At 35.6% G+C, this 21,627-nt stretch overlaps 1 protein-coding gene across 4 annotated transcripts in view; it reads left to right on the forward strand.

Annotated features, from left to right (window-relative positions):
• Positions 1-14,183, forward strand: part of kiaa1549la (KIAA1549-like a) — a 50,377-nt gene extending 36,194 nt beyond the window's left edge. For 2 of the 4 annotated variants that reach the window (XM_039648070.2, XM_039648073.2), the window contains 10 exons: positions 3,368-3,495; positions 4,292-4,416; positions 4,654-4,892; positions 7,281-7,410; positions 7,950-8,318; positions 8,441-8,538; positions 9,884-10,023; positions 11,273-11,430; positions 11,618-11,692; positions 12,331-14,183. In XM_039648070.2, coding sequence (XP_039504004.2) covers positions 3,368-3,495; positions 4,292-4,416; positions 4,654-4,892; positions 7,281-7,410; positions 7,950-8,318; positions 8,441-8,538; positions 9,884-10,023; positions 11,273-11,430; positions 11,618-11,647 — 1,417 coding nt within the window. In that variant the 3' untranslated portion in view covers positions 11,648-11,692; positions 12,331-14,183. The remainder of the gene's footprint in view (positions 1-3,367; positions 3,496-4,291; positions 4,417-4,653; positions 4,893-7,280; positions 7,411-7,949; positions 8,319-8,440; positions 8,539-9,883; positions 10,024-11,272; positions 11,431-11,617; positions 11,693-12,330) is intronic. The other 2 variants (XM_039648072.2, XM_039648071.2) reach the window with 2 other exon arrangements.
• Positions 14,184-21,627: the final 7,444 nt, after the last annotated feature.

A 21,627-nucleotide genomic window follows, 5' to 3' on the forward strand; every position in this document is an offset into this window, starting at 1 on the left:
GCACACACATAATACACTCGGGAACCGCACCTGTGGCTGGCTGCGCTGCTGCTCGCGCTCGGTAAGGGATGCTGTATTCATTCTGTTAGAACGCTGCTTGTTTTGGCTTTAGTCGACAAAATGTCCAGGAAATATAAATCTTTTGTCTGGCTGCATTTTAAAACAAAGACGACAAGACTGTGGAGGGAGGTGATCGCGTTGCCATTATGAGCGCGCAAGTCGCGCGCCTACATTTAAAATCGAACTTGAGCGCGCAAAAGACGTGAGCAGCCTTTTAACGGCTATATCATGCTGACTCAATAGATTGTGTTTTCTTAATGTTTTCGTTTTTATTTGTACACTTGACGCATTTGAAAATAGCCTAAATAATGCAACAAAACGAAAATAAACATATACGCGGTACAGCCTATTATATGATTGTTTTTAAGTTATTTGGGTTTTTTTGAGTGTTGTTTAAAACGCCTTGATCGTCAGGACTAAAGTTAACCCATAGCTTTGAAAGTAAAGAAGAATATAAAGCCTGTATAAACGAGAGCTTTTGTTGGGATTTTTCATTATGTGGCAGATAGCAGTTATATTTTTTGCAGCGTGTGGTGTGGTCAGGTGCGCGATTGGGACTGTACTATAGACCTAGGACAGAGCTCTTCACTTTTTGCAGTTAAAAAATCACTTAATTTTCAAAGAATTATATTATTATTATAGTTTTATTTATTTGTGATGTTTTTTCGTTGTTGTTTTATAAATGCTCAATGACAATTGTTTAAAAATGTTTAATCAAAATATCACGTTTTTTTTTTTTTTTTTTTTTTAGTCGACTAATCGTCGAGCAGGACTCGACTTTGGTCGACTAAGGATTTCTTTGGTTGAATACAGCCCTAGTAAAAATCACACCGTGTAGCTTTAAATACCCTAATTGAACTAAGGCCTAATCCTGGCTTAATCTAAGCCCTGTCTGTGAAACCGGGCCCTTACATTTATTCTGAAAAATTAGCAATCCACAAACTTTTCTTTGGAAAAGACAGTTTATTTGATCCTAACTAATATGTATATATTGTATATGCAGACACAAGACCATCACTCAAGTTTAATTAAGTAATACCGTACAAGCAAAAAATGTTAAGGACAGATCAAATCGTGCGGTATGCACCAGGTTTCGGTTTTGTGTTTTTCTTTGTCCTCGATGCTTCAGAGAAATGTCTTTCTTCACAAAGAGCAAAACCTCCCAAGGTTCTTTTCACATCCTGCTAAAAATGCAAATGAAAGACAGTAGGAAATGTATCAGTGTTCAGCTCGCACGACGGTCTCGTCGCAAAACAACACTTCAAGGCCATTAAAACCCACCATCCGCACATCTCCAGGCTTACTTAACCACTCTCTGCGGGCCGCGGGATCGTAAATATGCCTTAATGTCGTACGCGGGACAATGCGACAGAGCAAAGAGCACCGATCCTTGAAATCGTTGCAGTGTGGCTAAAGCGTTTCTCCTCTTTTTCCTCTCTCTCTTTTTGTTTTTCCTTCTCTTGCTCTTTTTCTATTAGACTCCGCGCTTATTAACTGGAATACAAATGTATTCTGCCGTTTGTTATCTCTCCTGAGTGGCATGATTAAAGGGAAATGAGCCTGCAGAGAGCAGAGCTGGGGAAATAATTATTTGGAAAGTAAATGTGGTGAATACATGAGCATTTAAACCTGGCAGAGAGACAGATGCATGCAGGGAAGATAAGTACGCTCACAGCTCCAGAATCATGTATGATTCAGTGTGCCCATAGGCAGCTTGGCCAACGCATCGACGCTCTCTTCTGCCCGACTGTGTCAGACCCAGAAGACGTGCGTGTGTTCGTGCGGCAGGGCTGGGCGTTATGTGCATGGCAGATTGTTGGCACGCATGCCTGAGAGATTAGCTGATTTAATGTTATATTCATATGTTGTTGACTGTGCTTTATTATCTCCTTCTTAGAGAGAGATGGGTTTTCGGTGTAAGCGTTTATTTTGTGATGTGAAAATGAAATATTTCTCGTTTATAGTTCCCTGAACTTTATGGATCTTATTATATGCAATTGAATTATACAAATCAATGTGGACCCCATAAAATGAGAGATATGTAAGTCTGTACAAATGTAGTTTAATATATATAAATATATAATTGTTTAAAATAATGTGTACAAAATATATACATAGATTAGTGCTGTCAAATCGACAAATCAAAAAGTAAATCGAAAAGTTAAAATTACATATGTATACACACACACATATTTACACAGTTTTATGTTAGATGAAATTCCTCTTGTGGTTACAAGAGGTAAAAACAATATAAATACTGTTCGTTTTCTCACACAAACCGCTTGTTTAGTGTCTTAGGCCATCAATGTGTACTTACATTTACGAGTCATTAAATCATGTTTAATTTGAACTTCTCTGTGCATGATCTTTGAGGTGGTGACCATAGACCTCCATTATATGACTGATAAACAAGAACGGTTTGACCTAAAAATATTAAAATTGAAAATACTGCGGAAACAAAGACACCCACATCTTGGATGCCCTTGAGGTAAGCTAAAACATATCAAAAATTAATTTCAAAGTGAACTATCCCTTAAATAGCGATTAATCGTTTTGACATCACTAATATTAGTTAGTGACATCACTTATGTTAGTATATAATATATATGACTTTAAGCATGAATTTATACATATATAGTACAATACATATCAATATATATTAGGCTATATAAGTATGTTTAAAAGTAAGTATTCAAATTTTAACTTAAATAATATAAATGTTTTAAATAATGCGTGTGTGTCTATATAATATTATATATACTGTACATATATCAAATTCATTTAGACCTTGACTCGTTCACACTAATAAAAGAAATAAAGTAAATTTGGTCAGTTTTGATTTCAAATTCATTTCACAATCTGTTTAAATTAGATTGCATTTCACCTGATATAGGTCTCTTGGGACCAGTTCAGTTTCTTCATCATTTTTATTATATATCATTAAGTCAGCTTCAAATTTTCTTCATTCTAGCAAGTCGAATGTTGAAGTGGAAATGCTTAGCACATTCTATCCAGTAGTGATGCCTTTCAACTCTCGCCGGCACATGATGTGCATTCTGATATGTTGTCCGTGGCTCATTGTGCATGGTGGTTGTTACAGAGCAGGATGTCCTGCTGTTGTTGAACATTTGTTTAAATGACACAAAACATGATGAGTGGATGCTCACCCTACGGTGAAGTCTGCTAAATGACATTACTGCAACGCAGGTTAACAGAGGCCAGAGGGTCCTGCAAGGCGACGGTTAACCCTGCATCACACTGCATGCAACAAACTAACCATTGCCTCTGTTGCCATGGCTACCCGCAGCAGGTTGCCAAGCGAGGACGGCTCTGTTTCCAGCAATGAATCCGGGAAGCTGAACACGGGCAGAAGCTCCACAGCTCGGAGATCGACGGTACAGAAAGCGCCCAAAGAAGAGCAACACACGAGAAATGGTGAGAAAGACGGAAGTAAAAGGAGCACCAAAATTCTCATTCCTAATCATAATGGTCTTAGTGTTGGTTTTAATTCATTGACAAAAATAAATAAATAAATAAATAAAATTACATTTGGTTTCGTCTTGTTTTCCAGTAGAATGTAATGTAATAATAAAACATAAGCGTCATTAAAAAAAGATATATTATTGTAGAAGTAAAAGGGAAAAAAGATCCCAAAGAAGAAATATATCCTATACAAGAGCTTATTATTTAAGTCCTTTCATGAGAACTTAAATAATAAACATTTGTAAAATTACAAACATTTATAAATAATACTAAAATATTATATTATATTTATATTATTACACTAAATTGTGTCCAATCTTTAAATATTATGCCACTTTGCTTCTCAAATAAATATTACAATAGATATTTTTTGCTTTGTTTTGCTTTGCATTGCATTGCTTTGATTCACTTAGTTTTGAAAAAACTAGTGTTGAAACTATTAATATGCATTTCTTTCGCATAAATAGTTTATTAAAGGTTTTATAAGTGTATAAGGTCTTAAAATAGCACTACAGTAACATTATTTTTATAACATGTTTAGATATGCTGTCCAACAAGGAGCTTTGCCAGCCAAGATATCTCCCACTAAATCCCCAAACCCATATAAAATTGATTGTTCAATATATTCTGCACCAGCGACTAAAATCACGCTCTTTTTGAGTGTTTACAGCCGCACTCTTTACTGATCCCCCTTTTACCCTCCTACTGTAGTTTTGTGATTGCATTGGTCTCCTGTGACTTTTTGCAGACCATTATGATTCTCTAACTGGCTCTCTACGCCTCATCACCATCAAGCCTATGTCTGCCCCACTCAACTATTCTTATCCCGACTCCTCCAATCACAGCCAAGACTCTGTCATCCTGAACGGAGAGGTGAGTTTGCTGTCACCATGGAGATGGGGCCACCTCATTAGGAGGCTTTTATTGTTGATTTATTTTTACATGTGCTGAGTGCTTGTCAACAGAAACTTACTGTTTCCCCACACAGAATCTGTTCAATAGATTGTCCCTGCAAGATCAGCAAAAAAAAAAATCTGTTTGAACTGATTTACGAGCTGCTGAGTTGCACAAAATGGGAGCAAATAAATATCATCAGCTTTTCACCTGCAGGTCAACATGGGGCTGAAGCAGAAGTCGGACATTGAGCATTACCGTAATAAGCTGAGGTTGAAAGCTAAAAGGAAAGGTTACAGTGATGGGCCGGTCACCAGCAGCAGCGGGAGCGGCAGCGGTCACATGTACAGTCATCGAGACAGGCTGAGACGTGAGAACGCTTCCTTGGACTTGGAAGATCTGAGGGGGCCGAAGGAGGACAGGAAACCCTCCACTTACGTAAAGTACCGCAGGAGGTAGGAGGAGATTAAATCCCTGCTATTACTCATCCCAAAATATTTAGAGAAAATGAAACCAGTTGCGTGTTCCTAGATACAGAATATGCACTAAAATCATGGGGGTGAATTTACCAAACAGTTGAGGAACTTTTACACTTATTCCATCAATTTTAAAATAAGAGTTTGTGTTGATATACTATATTATTTTATGTACATATTTTATATATATATATATATGTATGTGTATATATATATATTAGGGCTGTGCAAAAATTAATTTGTAATTTGTAAACACAGACTTTTATTTTGGATGCGATTAATCGCATCCAAAATAAAAGTCTGTGTTTACATAATATATTTGTGTGTGCTGTATATAATTATTTTGTATATATAAATACCTATGCATGCATGTATATATTTAAGAATTATTTGCGCTTAAATTCTGTATATATAAATAAATACATAATCTATATTATATAAATATAAATATTTTATATATGAATAACACATTTTCTTAAATATATACTGTACATGCATGTGTGTGTATTTATATATACAAAATAATTATATACAGCACACACATCTATATTTTGTAAACACAAACTTTATTTTGGATGCGATTAATCGCAATTAATTTTTGCACAGCCCTAATATATATATATATATATATATATATATATATGTGTGTGTAAGCAATAAGGTACAAGAGGCTGTGCTGTATTGTGAATAAGTAACGGCTGAAGGGCGTTGTTAGGCACGATGCGAAGCGGAGTAACCCCTTCAGCCGTTACTTATTCACGATACAGCACTTGCCTCGAGTACCTTATTGCGTTTAGAAAACAGTTATCTCACAATAAAAATATTAAAGTTAAAAAAAAATGCATTAGTGCAACTTTCATGAAGTAAAATCACTAAAAGCTTTCCTTCCGCTAGAAAAAAAATAGTCCCTGACTGTGAACAGCAACAACGTTCCAATGTGTAATATTCATGAAAGCTCAAATAAAAACAACAAAGGAACTGCAGTTTTGCGCAGTGATAAATAGAACCGTTGGGTGAAGCGGTCATAACCGTGTTTTATCATGAATAAAGCACTACTGACCAATCAGAATCAAGAATTGGAACTAACCCTTTTATACAAACACTTTTATATATATATATTAGTATGCAAGTACATATATAATGAAAGATTTGTCAATTTATTAATTCATATATGCAACAAAATGTCATGCAAAAGGTTGGTTTCTGAGATTTTTTTGTCAAAATGTTCCATGCTCACCAAGGCTGCATGCAATGCATTTGATCAAAAATACAGTCAAAACTGTAATAATAACATATTGTAACGGTAATAATAACAGCTTTCTATTTTAATATTTTAAAATATAACTTATTCCTGTGATGCAAACTAAATTTGCTGATTTGATGCTCAAGAAACATTTATTATTATTCAATGTATTATTCAATATTGAAAAGCTACATTTGACCACGATTCAATTATTTGATGAATAGAAAGTCTAAAAGAACAGAATTACTTAAAAAACAAACTATACTGTAGTATATTATAATATAATATACACTGTAAAAATGAATGTGCTTTATCTAATCAAAAATTGTGGCAACAGATTACAAGCAAAATTATTAATTAAATTTAACAAATTAGAATTGAGTAATAATTAATCAAATTAATTCCTTAAAAGTTAACCATTTAAAATGAGTTAAACTTACAACAACACCCAAAAAAGAATTGAATAAATTGAAGTCACCATTATGGTGATCAGTGTTTGTTTTAGGTTTGTTTTAAAATGACGGTTTTCTCCTTCAGTGATTCTGCTTGTTAACATCGGGTGTCTTCAATGTTGGCAATATAAAATAAAGAGTTCTTAATTAATCTCTGACGTCTGTCTGTTAGTGAGATATTTTTGTTATTTTTTTGGTGTAAACTTTACTCATTTTAAATGGTTAACTTTTAAGGAATAATTTGATTAATTATTACTCAATTCTAATTTGTTAAATGTAATTAATAATATTGCTTGTGTTCTGTTGCCACAATTCTATTCATTAGATAAAGCATATTCATTTTTACAGTGTACTGTATATAGAGTATATGTTTTTATCTTTGTGCCATTGCATAATTGTTGCATACTTCCTTTTATTGAATTGCGTACTAAAACAACACAGATGATCCAAATAAACAACACTATTAATTCTTAGTAAATTCCCCCTGTGGCATGAACGAAGATCTCTTTAAAGCTCTTCTCCGAAAACAGAGAGCACATAATGTTTGGACATTAATATTTCATTGTGTATACAGCTAAAAATAAAGCATTATGTAAAATGAACCGTGACTTTCATAACCATATGTCGGTTCGTAAGATCACAACACTGAATTTTTTAACATTCTCTCCCCAGTGACTCCCACAGGGAACCTGCATATTGGAGCAGGCAGTCTCTGAACACCCCGAGCCCTGTAGAGACAGAGATGGACATGCTGGTCATGAGGGAGCGATCCAGGAGGGGTATCCGCAACAGCGGCTACGATGTAAGCTTTCCAGCCTGTTGCATCATGGGACCCCAAATCCCTGATATAAAGTCTTCTGCTGTAGTCTTTCCGCACGGCGAGTCATTCACAGTTCAGGGAGCCGGCAGAGATTACTTTTACTTTAATGACTATCAGCTCAAGTTTCCTTCAAGGCTTAAATGAAGGCGATTACCTTTTGGGTAACTTTAAACCCGGATATGACGGAAGGAAGCTTGAAATGATGGTAAGCCTAGCCGATGGACTGACCCTGTATTTTTAATAACGGACGTCATCATGAAACAGCAGAACGTCATTGAGTTTAATTATGATTATGGTGTTTTTTGTGATTTAGATTGGAAATTCGATGTCGGATAATAACCGTGAATGTGCTGGGCTTTTCAGAGTTTTCAGATAATATTTGCAACACAAGTGAGATCAGGGCTATTTACACTGCGTTTAGTTTAACCCTATGTTATCATTGTTGTAGTTATGCGACTTTGAAACATTTAACCTGAGGTGAAATATTTGTCATTTAATTATGTCTATTGAATCCAACCCAGGGTGAGCCTGAACCATTTGAAGAGACAGATGTGGACCGCCTTCTGAGTTCCCTAGGTTTTGGCGGTGGCCACCAGGTCAAAGGTCACTCCGACTCGTCCACCCTGAGCTCGCAGCCTTCCATCGATGAAGTGAGGCAGCAGATGCACCTCCTGTTGGACAACGCCTTTGGTTTGGCCTCTGCCGAGCCAACCCCGGCAAACCACCACCACCATCACCACCACCCTCACGGTCCGTACAACCCCAGCCACGGTAGCCCTTACTTGGACGGGGTTACCAGCGCACCTGGGACTATGAACCACCCCAATGGAGCTCTACAGCGCGGATCCTCCTTTGGGCCGGAAATGCACCAGTGTAGCCTCCCCAAACCAGTGAGTGCCGCGTTTTGACGCAATTGTGAAATGAATGCAAACATTTGTAGAAACTAGGATTTAGGGTCCTATGTAGTCATCGTATACGTATTCATAAAGTTGCTTTGTGCTTGGCTCTGCAGGGATTCAGGTTTACCCAGCTGCCTGATATGGGTTTGGGTTCCCCACCACCCCTCATCCCTCCACGAGGCGGAGCCCCACCTGGAACATCATTGAGGCGGTGAGAGAAACCTTAAAATACTCATGTTTGGTTCATGCATTATATTATATTATATATAATTATATTATATTATATTATATATAATTTTATATATTTATTTATATATATATATATATATATATATATATATATATATATATATATGCTTATTTGTATGCTAAATAAAATAATTATTAAACAAAATTATTTTCCATCTTTTAATTACATAATTTTTATTAATGTTTTTGAAAAAAGTCTCTTTGTAGTTTGTCAAAAAATATATAACTATATAAATGTAATTTAAGAAATATACCATATATATTTAAAAATATATATATTATATATATATTCACACATACATTCAAACTCATATTCAGATCATGCATTGGGTTATAGGGTATATTATATTATATTATATTATATTATATTATATTATATTATATTATATTATATTATATTATATTTGCTGTGTTTGCATGCTAAATAAAATAAATTATTTGTCATACTTTATTTAAGGTCATATTTACGTCATGCTTTTTAAGTCATTTTATTTTTAAATGTCAAAATGGTAATATTGTGAAATATGTTTACAATTTAAAAGAACTATTTCTATTTTTCCTGTGATGGCAAAGCTAAATTTGGTAGCAGCCATAACTCCAGCTGCTTAATATTATATATAAAACACATTCATGCTCATATTTGGATCATGCCTTTTGTTTTGTTGTAGTTTTCCTGTGGTTTAGTATTATATCTACACCTAAAAGGTACATTTCTATGCATCCTTTTATGTAAGACCAAATGTGACAGTCAATAATCATTAGAAAAATGTGATGAATTAATTTAGATTAATTAAATAAAAATGGTTTAAGTTTTTATTAATAAATTATAATATATTTTGTTTAATGTATTCATTTTTTTTTTATCAAAATCAAATACTTTATTTGATATTATCCACATGTTAATCAGTTTTAGCTGATTTACCTTAATTTATTGATTTCTTTTTTATATGCATTGATTCACCTATTAACTGTCATATTGCCCTTTAGGGGAAGATAAGGTTTAACTGATAATAAAGGGTACAGCGAGTGTATAATAGAGCGTACAGCCTTACACGACAATCTTTTTTGGACATTTCTTTTTCTGAGCGATAGCACATAGCATTACAGCATCACATTGCGAACTGTATTGAGGAGCTTTTTTTTCCTCTGAGATTCTGTGGCTGGCATGCATTAAGGGTGCTTTGCATGGTTGTCAGTCCTGTTGACTGCATTGAGGTTTGTCATGCGGCTCTGAGGCGATGCTGGCCAGCGTTGCCCCCTGGTGGTTTGAGAACAGTATAACAAGACTTCTTCATCTCTTATTGCAGCTCCACACCAGACATGAGTTTGAAGCCTCAAGTGTCTGAGGCCTCTGAGATGAGTCAGCACAATGGCACCCCCTATCTGCCAATCAACCGAGCTCCTTTCCCTGCTGTTACTGTCGACGAGTCTATGACAAGCTACTCAGGTCAGTGCGTTCGGGAAACGCTGGTTAAATGGGTCATATGATGGTTCTAAAAAGAACATTATTTTGTGTATTTGGTTTAATGTAATGTGTTTACGTGGTTTTTGGTTCAAAAAGTCATTATTTTATACATACTGTACATTATTGTTGTGCCTCTATGCCCCGCCTTTCTTAAACGCGCCGATTTTTAAAAACTGATTGGCCAGCGATCCACTGCATTGTGATTGGCCCAAAAACCTTAACCCCCTGGGGACCAAGGGCTATTTGGGGTCCTTGGGATGTTTTGACATGCACTGACATCAGTGCTTTTTTCAGTTATTTATAAACATGTTAATGGCAAAGGTGTAAATTCACTCTATATAGCACAGATAGGGCTACCATAATATATGGTCAACATGTATGTACATGTTTGTATTTTTGAGAGAATATTGTTTATGCATGATTATATTTTTTTTTTAAATGAAAGTTGCTAAAGTAAGACCACAAAACACATACTAAATATGTGTCCACAAGACTTTTGACTAATGGATGTTGTTGCTTCGAATTCTGGCTTCAAAATGATGTAAAAATTATTCTGCCTAATCCTTTACATAAAACACAACATTAATTTATACTTTGTATGACGTATGACGGTTTATGGTAATGGCCTATCAATATTAATGAGATTCAGACCAGGGGTGTGAACGACACTCCCCCAATGGTTAAGCAAGTAACGGATATGTCACGCCCCTTACCATATTTGGAACATCAGCTCCCAAAGCATTATTGACAGGTGATAATGTCGTACTACCTTATCAATTCGAGCCTGAATCTAAACCTGAACTGTTGGAAGAATGTCCAGGTTCTGGAAAATGCGCAGCACACAGACAAAGATTATAGTTGTACTGTTCTGGAACAGTGTTGTAAATAAAGCACAAGCACTGTTTTCTAATTGTGTCCTCTTTTGGAAGAGTAACCACCAAAGTAGTCACGAAAAAGACAGCGTCTCCACGACATGGCGGCGCCGACGGCAACAATAATACAGAGAATAAAAGTCACGCCTCTGTTCTTTGCGTGTACATTTGGGCGATGTTATAAAACTCTTCCCACAAACACTGACGTAGATTTGTGGAGGCGTTTGAATGAAGCATGTTCGGAAGGCGTGGCTTTTACAAAGAATATCTCTGACACTTTGAGCTTTGTAACAGCTACATAACACACTAAAGACAAATGAAAACAAGAAATCACATCATATTTTGGGTTTTTCAAACAGGAAACCCAATGACAGCAGTATATGCCATATCTGCCAACCGTCCCGGCTACTCTGACTATTTTGTCCTGTCACCACCGTCCTCCTACCGGAGCCCATCTTGGATGTCCTACCCTCCAGAGCCAGAGGACCTTCCACATCAGTGGAATGACACGGTAAAGGCAAGCTCTGTTTCTATATAAAGTACCGCCAGCGTGACTAACCCTACCCGACGACTCCTAACACATCTGGTATTGTGACCCAATTACACTCACATTTTGTTATTATCCACAAAGAACCTTTATTCATCTAAATTGTCTCTGCTGTGTCATCATAAATTTAAATGTCTTTTTTTTTTTTTTCTTACAGAACCAGTGTCACCTGGAGACCATCTGCTGAACTGGAGTCATTTCTGATGTTGAGCAGTCACTGATATTTAAAGGGGTACAGTATATTGGAGTTTTAGATTACTATCCATTTACATTATTATTACACTGATTATACATTTTAAAAAATAAATTAAAGGGATAGTTCACTTTGAAATTAATTTTTGATATGTTTTAGCTTACCTCAAGGGCATCCAAGATGTAGGTGTCTTTGTTTCCACAGCATTTTCAATTTTGATATTTTTAGGTCAAACCGTTCTTGTCTATCAGTCATATAATGGAGGTCTATGGTCACCACCTCAAAGAGCATGCACAGAGAAGTCAAAATTAAACATGATTTAATGACTCATACATGTAAGTACACATTGATAGCCTAAGACACGAAACGAGTGGTTTGTGTGAGAAAACGAACAGTATTTCTACCGTTTTTACCTCTTGTAACCACAGCCACGTCCAAGTGATCTGAAGGCACAGGCGATTTGGTCTGCGCAAGAGCCGAAAAGTGCCGGAAGTGATCTCTTGCGCAGTTGCGAAAAAAATATGTTTGCATACATAATATGTCTAAATATGCTTAGATCTTCACAGTGAAGGGTAACACTTCTGAAATCTATGTGTAAACAATAAATTATGTACAAATTTTTAACAACATGAGGGTGAACTGTTTTTTTAAAGAAGCCATGTGATTGTATCTTTCAGGTTGTGTACCACCAAAAAGAATCGTCGTCTAATCTGAAATTTTGGATTCAGCAGCCCCAACCAACCACGACGCCACCCAGACCCATAAGCCACAAACTCACCTGCCAGCCTATGTGAGATGCAGCACCCATTATTAATCAACGTCTGCAGTGAGGGTAAATAACCACAACAACCACGCTGAATAAGCAACAGGTTTTTCCTCACTGGCCAAAACTGTGTTTTTCTTAAAGCTTTTTCAAATTAAGAAGTGTTGTATCTTATGCAGGTGGTTTTAAGTGTATTTTAAACACCCAAGTTACTAATAACGAAAAATGAAAACTTTTTTTTTTTCTCCGTCTCCGGCTTTCCTTGCTTCATCGATGCCTATCTGTGTCTTTTGCTCTCATTCATGCATTTTTTTTAAGAAACGGTTATTGCAGGCGATTCTTTTTGAGCACTCCGTATGGCTTGTGTTAAAAAAAACAACAATGATGACGATGAATGATATAAAAGAAATCAAACATTTGGAGGGATGTTACATACTGTACTGTGTCTACTGTAGTCACGATGCAAAAAATAGTATATGCTTTTTCTTTTTTCTCAAAAATCCATAGCTTATGCTGTATTAAAGTGTTTCACGATGCAAAAGCTTTCATGAAAGACATGAATCATGTTTTGAGAGTTTACGTGTGACATGGGAAGATAGCCATAAAGGTTTAGTGGATAAAGAGATTGGTAAATGATGAACGGATGGAGGGATTCATATTTTTAGTAGCGTTTTTGTAAGTACTGAAAGAGTAACAAAAACTACATATTTTATTGCCTTATGAAAGGTACCAAAACAGAGATATTTATGAGATAAAATATGCAGCAATCACCAAAATTGACTTTTTAAATCTGATTTAGAATATATTGATCCCATGAAATCAAATGAAAACTGTAGCATAATACCCTAATATGATATAAAATTGCCATAATTAAGCAAGTACGGTGTTGCAGAAGTAACATTGGGCATGTGTTCTTAAGAGAATGAGTCTAATGCATGTAGTCTGGACATATGAATCATAAGGGCTTTGTATGTCAAGCAAGTCCCATATTTTATTTGGGCAGTTATATGACGGAAATCTATTGTAAAAAGAATCATACACAACAGAAGCATCCCATTAAATACATGCTACCTGGCAATGTATTTTACAAACCTTTTTTTTTTTAAAGCTATTTGCAAAATGAAATAAGATTAACATAATCGGGTTATGAAAATTACACAATGTGTCGTGTAAATTATTACATTATTACAAATGCCACTACTGTATGATTTGTGTTGAAATGAACGTTGTCCTTTCTGTTTAACTTCGGTGGTGCAGGGGATGTGCAAATATCGATCATGTAATTGTTCCTTTTTAAAGTTTTTTCTTTTAATATTTTTATATCAATTGAATCACCTTTTTTTGGCCAACAACTGAGGACATTCGGCTAAAAATTGTTACCAATGTAAAATATTGTGCTTCAAATGTAGAAAAAAAAAAAAAAAAAAAAAGCCTTCTTGTGAACCTATGTGGGAAAATTGTGTAATATTCATAATGTGTACATCATCATAATAATAAGATGTTGACTTCTTTTCCTACTTATATGACACTAAATAACTCCATATTTGACAGTACTGTATATTTTCATTCGTTTCTGTAAAAATAATTCGGTTTAAACGTTCTACTTGTTATTTTCTTTCTTCTTGATTATTTTATTTAGCATAGTGTAAAATAACCATCATTATATAATGGTTTAACACTGAAGGACTCATTTTTGTGGGTTACACACGGAATCAAATCTAATAAAAACGACATTTGATCATTTAAAAATGATTTTAAAAGACTTTATATTGTGTGTCATGTTTTACTAACTGCTTTATTGTCCATTTTAGCATTTTTAAAGTTTATAAACAATGGTGTCCATGCTAGCCTAGCTTTGCTTAGCTAGCTTTTCATTTCCTGTCCAGTAGAGGGCAGCACTACCTTTCTATTTCACTTCAACCAAATCCTCCTCCGCCACAAAATTATTTCTGGCGTTGATGGAGCGGCTTTTATTCACTTTGTAAAATCCATTATGTCCTCTGACTCTAGTTTAAGCACATTTCGAGACGTATTTTCTATCTTGCCCTGCTTTGGATGTTTATGTGCGGTCCCTTGTTTCTCTCCCCGTCCCTCAAGGGGATCCATCTACCTTGCCAAGGTGTCTTTCATCGGCTAACTCGTGGACTGGCCGGGCGGGGTGGGGTGGCTGTCAGCCTGGCTGAGGTGAGTTTCTCTAACGACGCAAGAGGCTGCCGGAGGGTAAAAGCGGCCTGTCCACTTCGCTCTCGTCTCTGCCCCTTTATCTGTGACAGCAAAGCCTTTCAAAGCCACATGAGTCACATCCAAGGTTATTATAGTTTTGCATTTTTCATTAGTTTTTATTTTTATTTCGTTTTGAATTTTTGTTTTCAAATTCAGTTTAGTTTTAATTAGTTTTAAAAGTGGGTTTGCTAGTTTAGTTTAGTTTCTATTTTTTGAAAATGCTTAGTTTTAGTTTAGTTTTTATTAGTTTTAGTGTTAGTTTTAGTCTTTTTTTGTAGTTTGGGTTATTTGTCAGGGGCAAGGTTGAAAAAGGTCAGAAAAAGAATTGTGTAATAATAACTCAACAAAAACATCATACAATTTTAGAAATATCTATTCAACATTAAAACCAGTACATAAAATGAAGCCTACAATGTGAAAATCCTTTACCGTAACAATCTAGATATCTTCTATAAAAAAATCCCACAGCTTTACAATTTCCACACCTTGTACTAAATTTACCCTATACAACACTAATCTGGACTGAAGCAGCAAACAGTCAGTGTAAGAGTAAAATAATGACATAACATTATTTAATATTTGAATCAAAGCTTATAGAGTTTTGACACCGACAACCAAGCAGCAAGGCCGCAACCAGGGTCTGAAAATTAGTGAGGTAATAATGATTAATAATTACCTCACAATAATTAGTAATATAATAATGGTTAGGCTATTGGACCCACATTTCCCCATGGACATGAAGGGATTTTTTAAAGGAATTTACCATATATATATATATATATATATATATATATATATATATATATATATATATATATATATATATATATATATATATATATATATATATTAACTATTAAATGGCACTTTCTGGAGAGTTTTGTGCAAAGAAACAGAATAAAAGTAGGTCTAAATAAATTGCTAGTTGAATAGATTGCTAGTTGAGAAACACTACTTTAATTATTGCATTTATGATGACTATGTGAAACGTTAACAAAGCATGAGCTGTCTTCCAGCTGGCCAGTAAGGTTATTTTGGCAAATTTTATTCTGTAACATACAGATCTGTATTATGCTATTGTTTTTACAGATAATCACAATGATCATTGCGTTTGGTGTGGTTGCCTTATGCAATTGCAGTTTGTCTATAAGCTTTTTTTATTAACGCAGACAGTAAAATGTTGCCAGATATTGATACGAAAAACAAGCAAATAATATAATAACAATTCGAAATTACTTCAAAGCTTGTGTTTTGGAAATACGATTAATATATCACTAACACTAACATGCAACTTTCCACTATAATAACTTCCTAAAGTGTCACAAAAAAATCCGAAAAACAGATCCAGAAAATTACCGCACCATTCGATTAGGTGGATCTGGCAACACAGAGGCTACACTAACGCCCTCATTCACAATGCGTTCTCAAGCCCCCTTCACTGCGCTAGCTTCTCGCTGCAACATGAATTGCAAACACACAGGTGGTCTAAACATGGCTAATTAATCATTTACATAATCATTCAATCATGCCATTCCATTTTTGAATGTAAAAAAAAATTGCCGAGGTCCGGACTGGTTAGCCACGGCCATGCCCACTGCCCAGCAGCATTTTACCTCAAAATTGCAACTAAGTCAGTAACTTTCTAACGAAGGCTCAATCGCTTCTCGGGTTGACATTAACACACTTACAGAATTGTATTAAGAATTTAACATATTTTTACACCACCTTTTAATGTGTGATTGTGTAAAATGTTCATCATGAGATACCAACCTTTCGCGAACTTGCTTTTAACATTGATCGAACCCTCGTTTTCATAGAGACGCGGTGTGCATTGCACGGAGGGGAGGGGCTGTGTGTGTGCGTGCATTTGAGAGAGAGACGGAGGAAAGAGAGCGTTACAGGGAAATGAAATGCAACGAATACACTGCGTGTTTTAAATAGTGTTAAAGACGAAAACTAAGGACATTTGCTCTATAATTTTATTTTATTTTAGTTAGTTTTGCAAACACACATTACAGTTTTAGTTAGTTATAGTTTTTTCGTAATGGCTCGTTTTTATTTTTATTTCAGTTAACGACAATGTTTTTTCCCATCTAGTTTTCGTTTTTTCGTTAGTTTTCGTTAACGATTATAACCTTACATCAATCACTGCAGGGACGGAGCTTCTGTCTCTCCCAAATGTCTGGTTGCATTTAAAGCGCTAATTACTGTTCACCTTATAGACTAATTACTGCAGGTGAAGCTACATAAAGTAAATGGATTTTTGGTCATAATTCGCGGAACGACTTCCATTATGACTAACTACAAAGAGTGATATTCATTTTTGCTAGCCAGAATACCAGTTTTAGAATAACGTTACCAGTGTTCTTTGGCATTTACAATTCAACTAACTTAAATTATTATTATCGTCGGTAAAATAGGGTGAATGAGGGCACTTTTGTACTTTCGAACGGCAATATAATATTGTCAAAAAACATTTCAGACTAGCGAACGATTTTCCCCCTATTAATGTAAGTTATTCAAGCATAGCCTAACTTAACATTAAAAGTGCAGTTTGTATGGGGTGGGCGATATGGCCAAAAAATATATCGGTATTAATTTTAAAAAGCTGCCGCTTGTCCTTAAAGGGATAGTTCACACAAATAAAAATTATGTAACTTAATTACTCGCCGCGCAACCCCAGAATGCATTGCAGTTTACAGCTGTATTAGAAAACAGCCAGCCTGCTGTAAAATAATAGTGTATTTTTACACCGTGTAATGTAATTGTAATTTTTACAGCAATTCACTACAGTGTATAGTAAAAATATAAAACCTTTTTGAAAGCAATGAGGAGCATTTCACCCATTTCAACATCTTCATCTTTATTGAAAGTGGATCATATATGTAGTCGAAATGTAAAATAATTTTTGAATTAGGTGCCCTCTTGACCGAGAAAAGACAGAAAATAACCAAGGGGTGCTTGTATGTAAGACAACTCATGGAATATGGAATAAACCTTGACCATTCAAAAACAGTACTGGGTTTCCAAAGATACAAAGCTTAATGCATATGGGTGAAGCTGTTCATAACAGAACACGTTTTTCTATTCCCCTACGCTACTTTTCCATTTTATTTTCTGGATTTTTTCCCCATTACACTGACCTGTAACGCAAGGTCTACTATTGGCGATGTTATCATGACACTTTATAGGCCAAAACGCGGAAGTGAGTTAGCATTTTAGCGCTTCCTGTTCCCTTGGTCTAAAGTCTATGGGATTTTTGACTGGGTTTTTGCTAAATCGCCTAAAATAAGGTCTGTGGTGAACAAAGCCTCGAAATATTTTCACGTTTTGATCTATGACATAAAACACACCAGTTACTGTACACAAGCAGACACAATAAAGTTTAAAAATCACAAACAGGTTTAACTGTGTGTTCTATGTCATAGATCAAAACGTGAAAATATTTAGAGGCTTTGATCACCACAGACCTTATTTCAGGCGATTTAGCAAAAAAACAATCAAAAAAACCCATAGACTTTAGCTCGAAGGAACCGGAAGTGCTAAAATGCTAACTCATTTCCGCGTTTTGGCCTACAAAGTGATGTTGTAACATCAGCACTCTATAGAGACACGTTTTAGAAGTTTAGCTTTCTCAAATCGAGAAAGCAGTATCATAATTCATACGACTCCAGTGGGATATGCTTTGTTAGGCAAAGCGATGGGTTTTTGTAAGAAAATATCCATATTTAAAACTTTATAAACTATAATCACTAGATCCTGGCAATGGACGTTCGCGAGAGAGTCGACTTCCGGCGGAAGGGTGACCTCTAAACTGTTCTATACACCCAGGATGGCTTGACGGTGAGTTAATTATGGAATAATTTGCATTTTTTTTGGGTGAATTGTTCCTTTTAATAGTTTATGAAAATGGTATACATGTTTTTCAAAACCATATTAAACCAACGTCAATACAAAGAGTAGATTTCCATGAACTAAATCTTTGAAAATATTGGTCATTATTGTGGTCTTATACTGTATGTCATTGACCCTAATGCAATTTACAGTGATTGTCGCATCATCTTTCTCGTCCTTACTGATCCTTTGGCTAGTCACATGATGTTTGGCCTTAGAGCCAGAGCAGCAACTTTACTGGAGGCTTGGGCTTCTTGCACTGCTGTCAAGGATGTAAATATGCGTTTGGAGCCCTTTGAGCTCTGCTGGCTCAGCTCGTGTGGACTGCCTGGGAGGCCTGGTGTAATAAGAGATGTTTAATCGCCTCTTTCAGTAATTAATGTGCAATCACTGAAAGGCAAACAAATGGGAATTGCACAGCACTCAGCAAATGATCAGAGTGGAGGGTATCAGCCACTCGGAGGATTTACATTTCCAGTGAGGGAGAGAGAGAAAGAGAGAAAATGCAGCTTAAGTGAACTAAATATGGTTAAAGCTAAAGTGATTCTCATTTAAGAAAGCCATAAAGTGACATAATGCAAATGCAAGCATGCATTTTTAACAAGTTTGGGAAAGTGAAAAATGATTAAAAAAAAAAACGTGGGTCCCCGAGGCGTCATGTGGCTCGTGGATAACAGGGAATGTAGGTAGGCGAAGCTGTGGTATTATCTGAAGATGTTTACATTTTAAATATGCCAGGAGGATATTTGCATATTTATCTCAAGCGGCTTAATTTTTGCACAGCCCTTGTACTTCCTGCATCGCAGAAACTCTTTACACTGGTTAAACCACAACAGCAAATGCTCGTTCTGTGTTGTGGTCCCTGTGGTTTATAACAGCTCTTAATAATCATTGAGCTTTTTTAGATGCCTATAATATATTCACTTCAGAATCTATATTTCCTAATGAGCTTTTTCTAAAAAATGCATCTCCACTGAGCTGCAATGGGATATGGAAAAATCAATTTTAGATTTTGCGTTTAGAGCATGTGACTTGTGTTATATAACCTTAAAATAACCCGTAGGAAGGATTTCATTTCATCGCCACATCTAGAAACCATGGGATATTTAGAAAATGAAGAGTTATAATAAAGTATGCTAAATGTCATTAGCCTACACTAAAAGTTCCTCTTATATTAGCCTCTTATGCTCACAAAGGCTGCATTTATTTGATTAAAAAAAATACAATTAAAAAATGTTTTCCATGAGAATCATGTATTTTAAAATGTAATTTATTCTTGTGATGCAAAGCTTTATTTTCAGCATCATTACTCGCAGTCTTCACTGTCACATGATCCTTCAGAAATCATTCTAATAAGCAGATTTGCTGCTCAAGAAACATTTCTTATTGTTATCGATGTTAAAAAAAACTGTGGTACTGCTTAATATCAATATTTAACATGAAGTCATTTCTAAATAGATTAATGTTATAGGCCTACCGTTCCTGGATTGCTCAACAGCAAGCAAGCATAAACTATCTCGCGAGCAATAATATGACAAACTCAAGGACTAGACAGTCACAATCCAGCAGTGAGGCTAATGCCACCCCAGGCAGGCTCTGATGCACAGCCCTGGTGGCAACTGTGTGAGATAAGGAGCTTACTGGATGAATGCCTGAGTAATTAATAGATGGGGAGGGTGAATCTACTGTACGTTTCAGCTGCCCGACGCCAGCTCTTTGTAGACTAAGAACAATGACCCTTGCCACCCGAACGCCTTCTCAGTAAGACAGAAGGCTACTGCAACTCCCTCTTTCAAAGTTCTTTGTGTTCTTTGCAATATTGAACTGTGTGCTTGACAACCATTCTATAAATATACTGAATACAACATTGCTACCACCCAGAGATGAGCAAACTACGCTATGCTGCAATACCTGAAATTCACAGCTTAGTATTACATTTAATAACTGTTTTTTAAAGTATATTTTTTATATAAAACAACTTACTTTTTATAGTGTGACAACGTGCCTCACTATTGGTCAAGGTGTTTGATGTAGAAATATCCTATTTCTTTTTGGTGAACTATTGTTGCGCTCATTAGTGGCATTTGCAAAGCAATAATACATTAACATGAACATTAAGGATGTAAAAATATATCATATAGCAATACAAAAATGCAACAATATGTACCATTGATAGTGACTGACAGTATGTATAATTCACCTAAAACTAAATTTCTGTTTCTGTCATTTTTTCAAGTTTTCAGAGTTTTAGGCCACGTCCACATGAAGCCGGTGTGTTCCCTATCTGTTTTTTTTTTCCCGACGTCGTCTCAAGAAATATCTGCGTGCACACAAAACCACTGAAACCGACTGAAAACGGTGTAGTATATATGCCAGACCAGTATGGGGCGCTGTAATTCTGCCACACTATAGATACACTATACACAGAGAAGAAGTCTTTGAGCATGCGCATAACCTTGCGCGCTGTATACGAACCAAGAAGAAAACGACGAAGATGGCGTGTGACGAAGCCGACACGTGAAATGATGACATCATCGTTTCACAAAATATACGGATTGGCTGTACACACGAAACCGCAAGGGTGTTGTTTTCACATTTATCCACTTCGGGACCCGGTTTCAAAAAATAGCGGTTTCACTCTCCCAAAACGCCGGATCCGTGTGGACGAAACGCCAATACGATAAAAAATGTATACGTACACAGTGAAACGCGTCTTTGTGTCAGAACTACATTAAACTGCTATATATAATGTATAATAATGCAATCTGGCAATATTTATGGGTCCTCCTGATAATGCCAAATGTCTTGGGTTACAGTACCCGTAAAAAGTTATTTTTATTTTATTTATTTTTTTATTTATTTTACGTTATTTTAAATATCTAGTCAGTGACGAGAGTCAAGCATCTTCGTTTAAAATAACTGTATTTTCAGCTTAAGAATCATGAATATTTTTTTTCTGGTGTCACCACTGTACATTACATTTATGTAATACCAAATTTTGCATTTTAATCAACAGTACATTTTTTGTTAACCTTTTACCAGATGTCTTGGAGTATCGCAATAATACCGTATTGTGAGTTCAGTGTTGTGATGT

This window comes from Pimephales promelas, chromosome 25, assembly GCF_988280905.1.
Source record: "Pimephales promelas chromosome 25, fPimPro1.hap1.1, whole genome shotgun sequence".
NCBI lineage: Eukaryota > Metazoa > Chordata > Actinopteri > Cypriniformes > Leuciscidae > Pimephales > Pimephales promelas.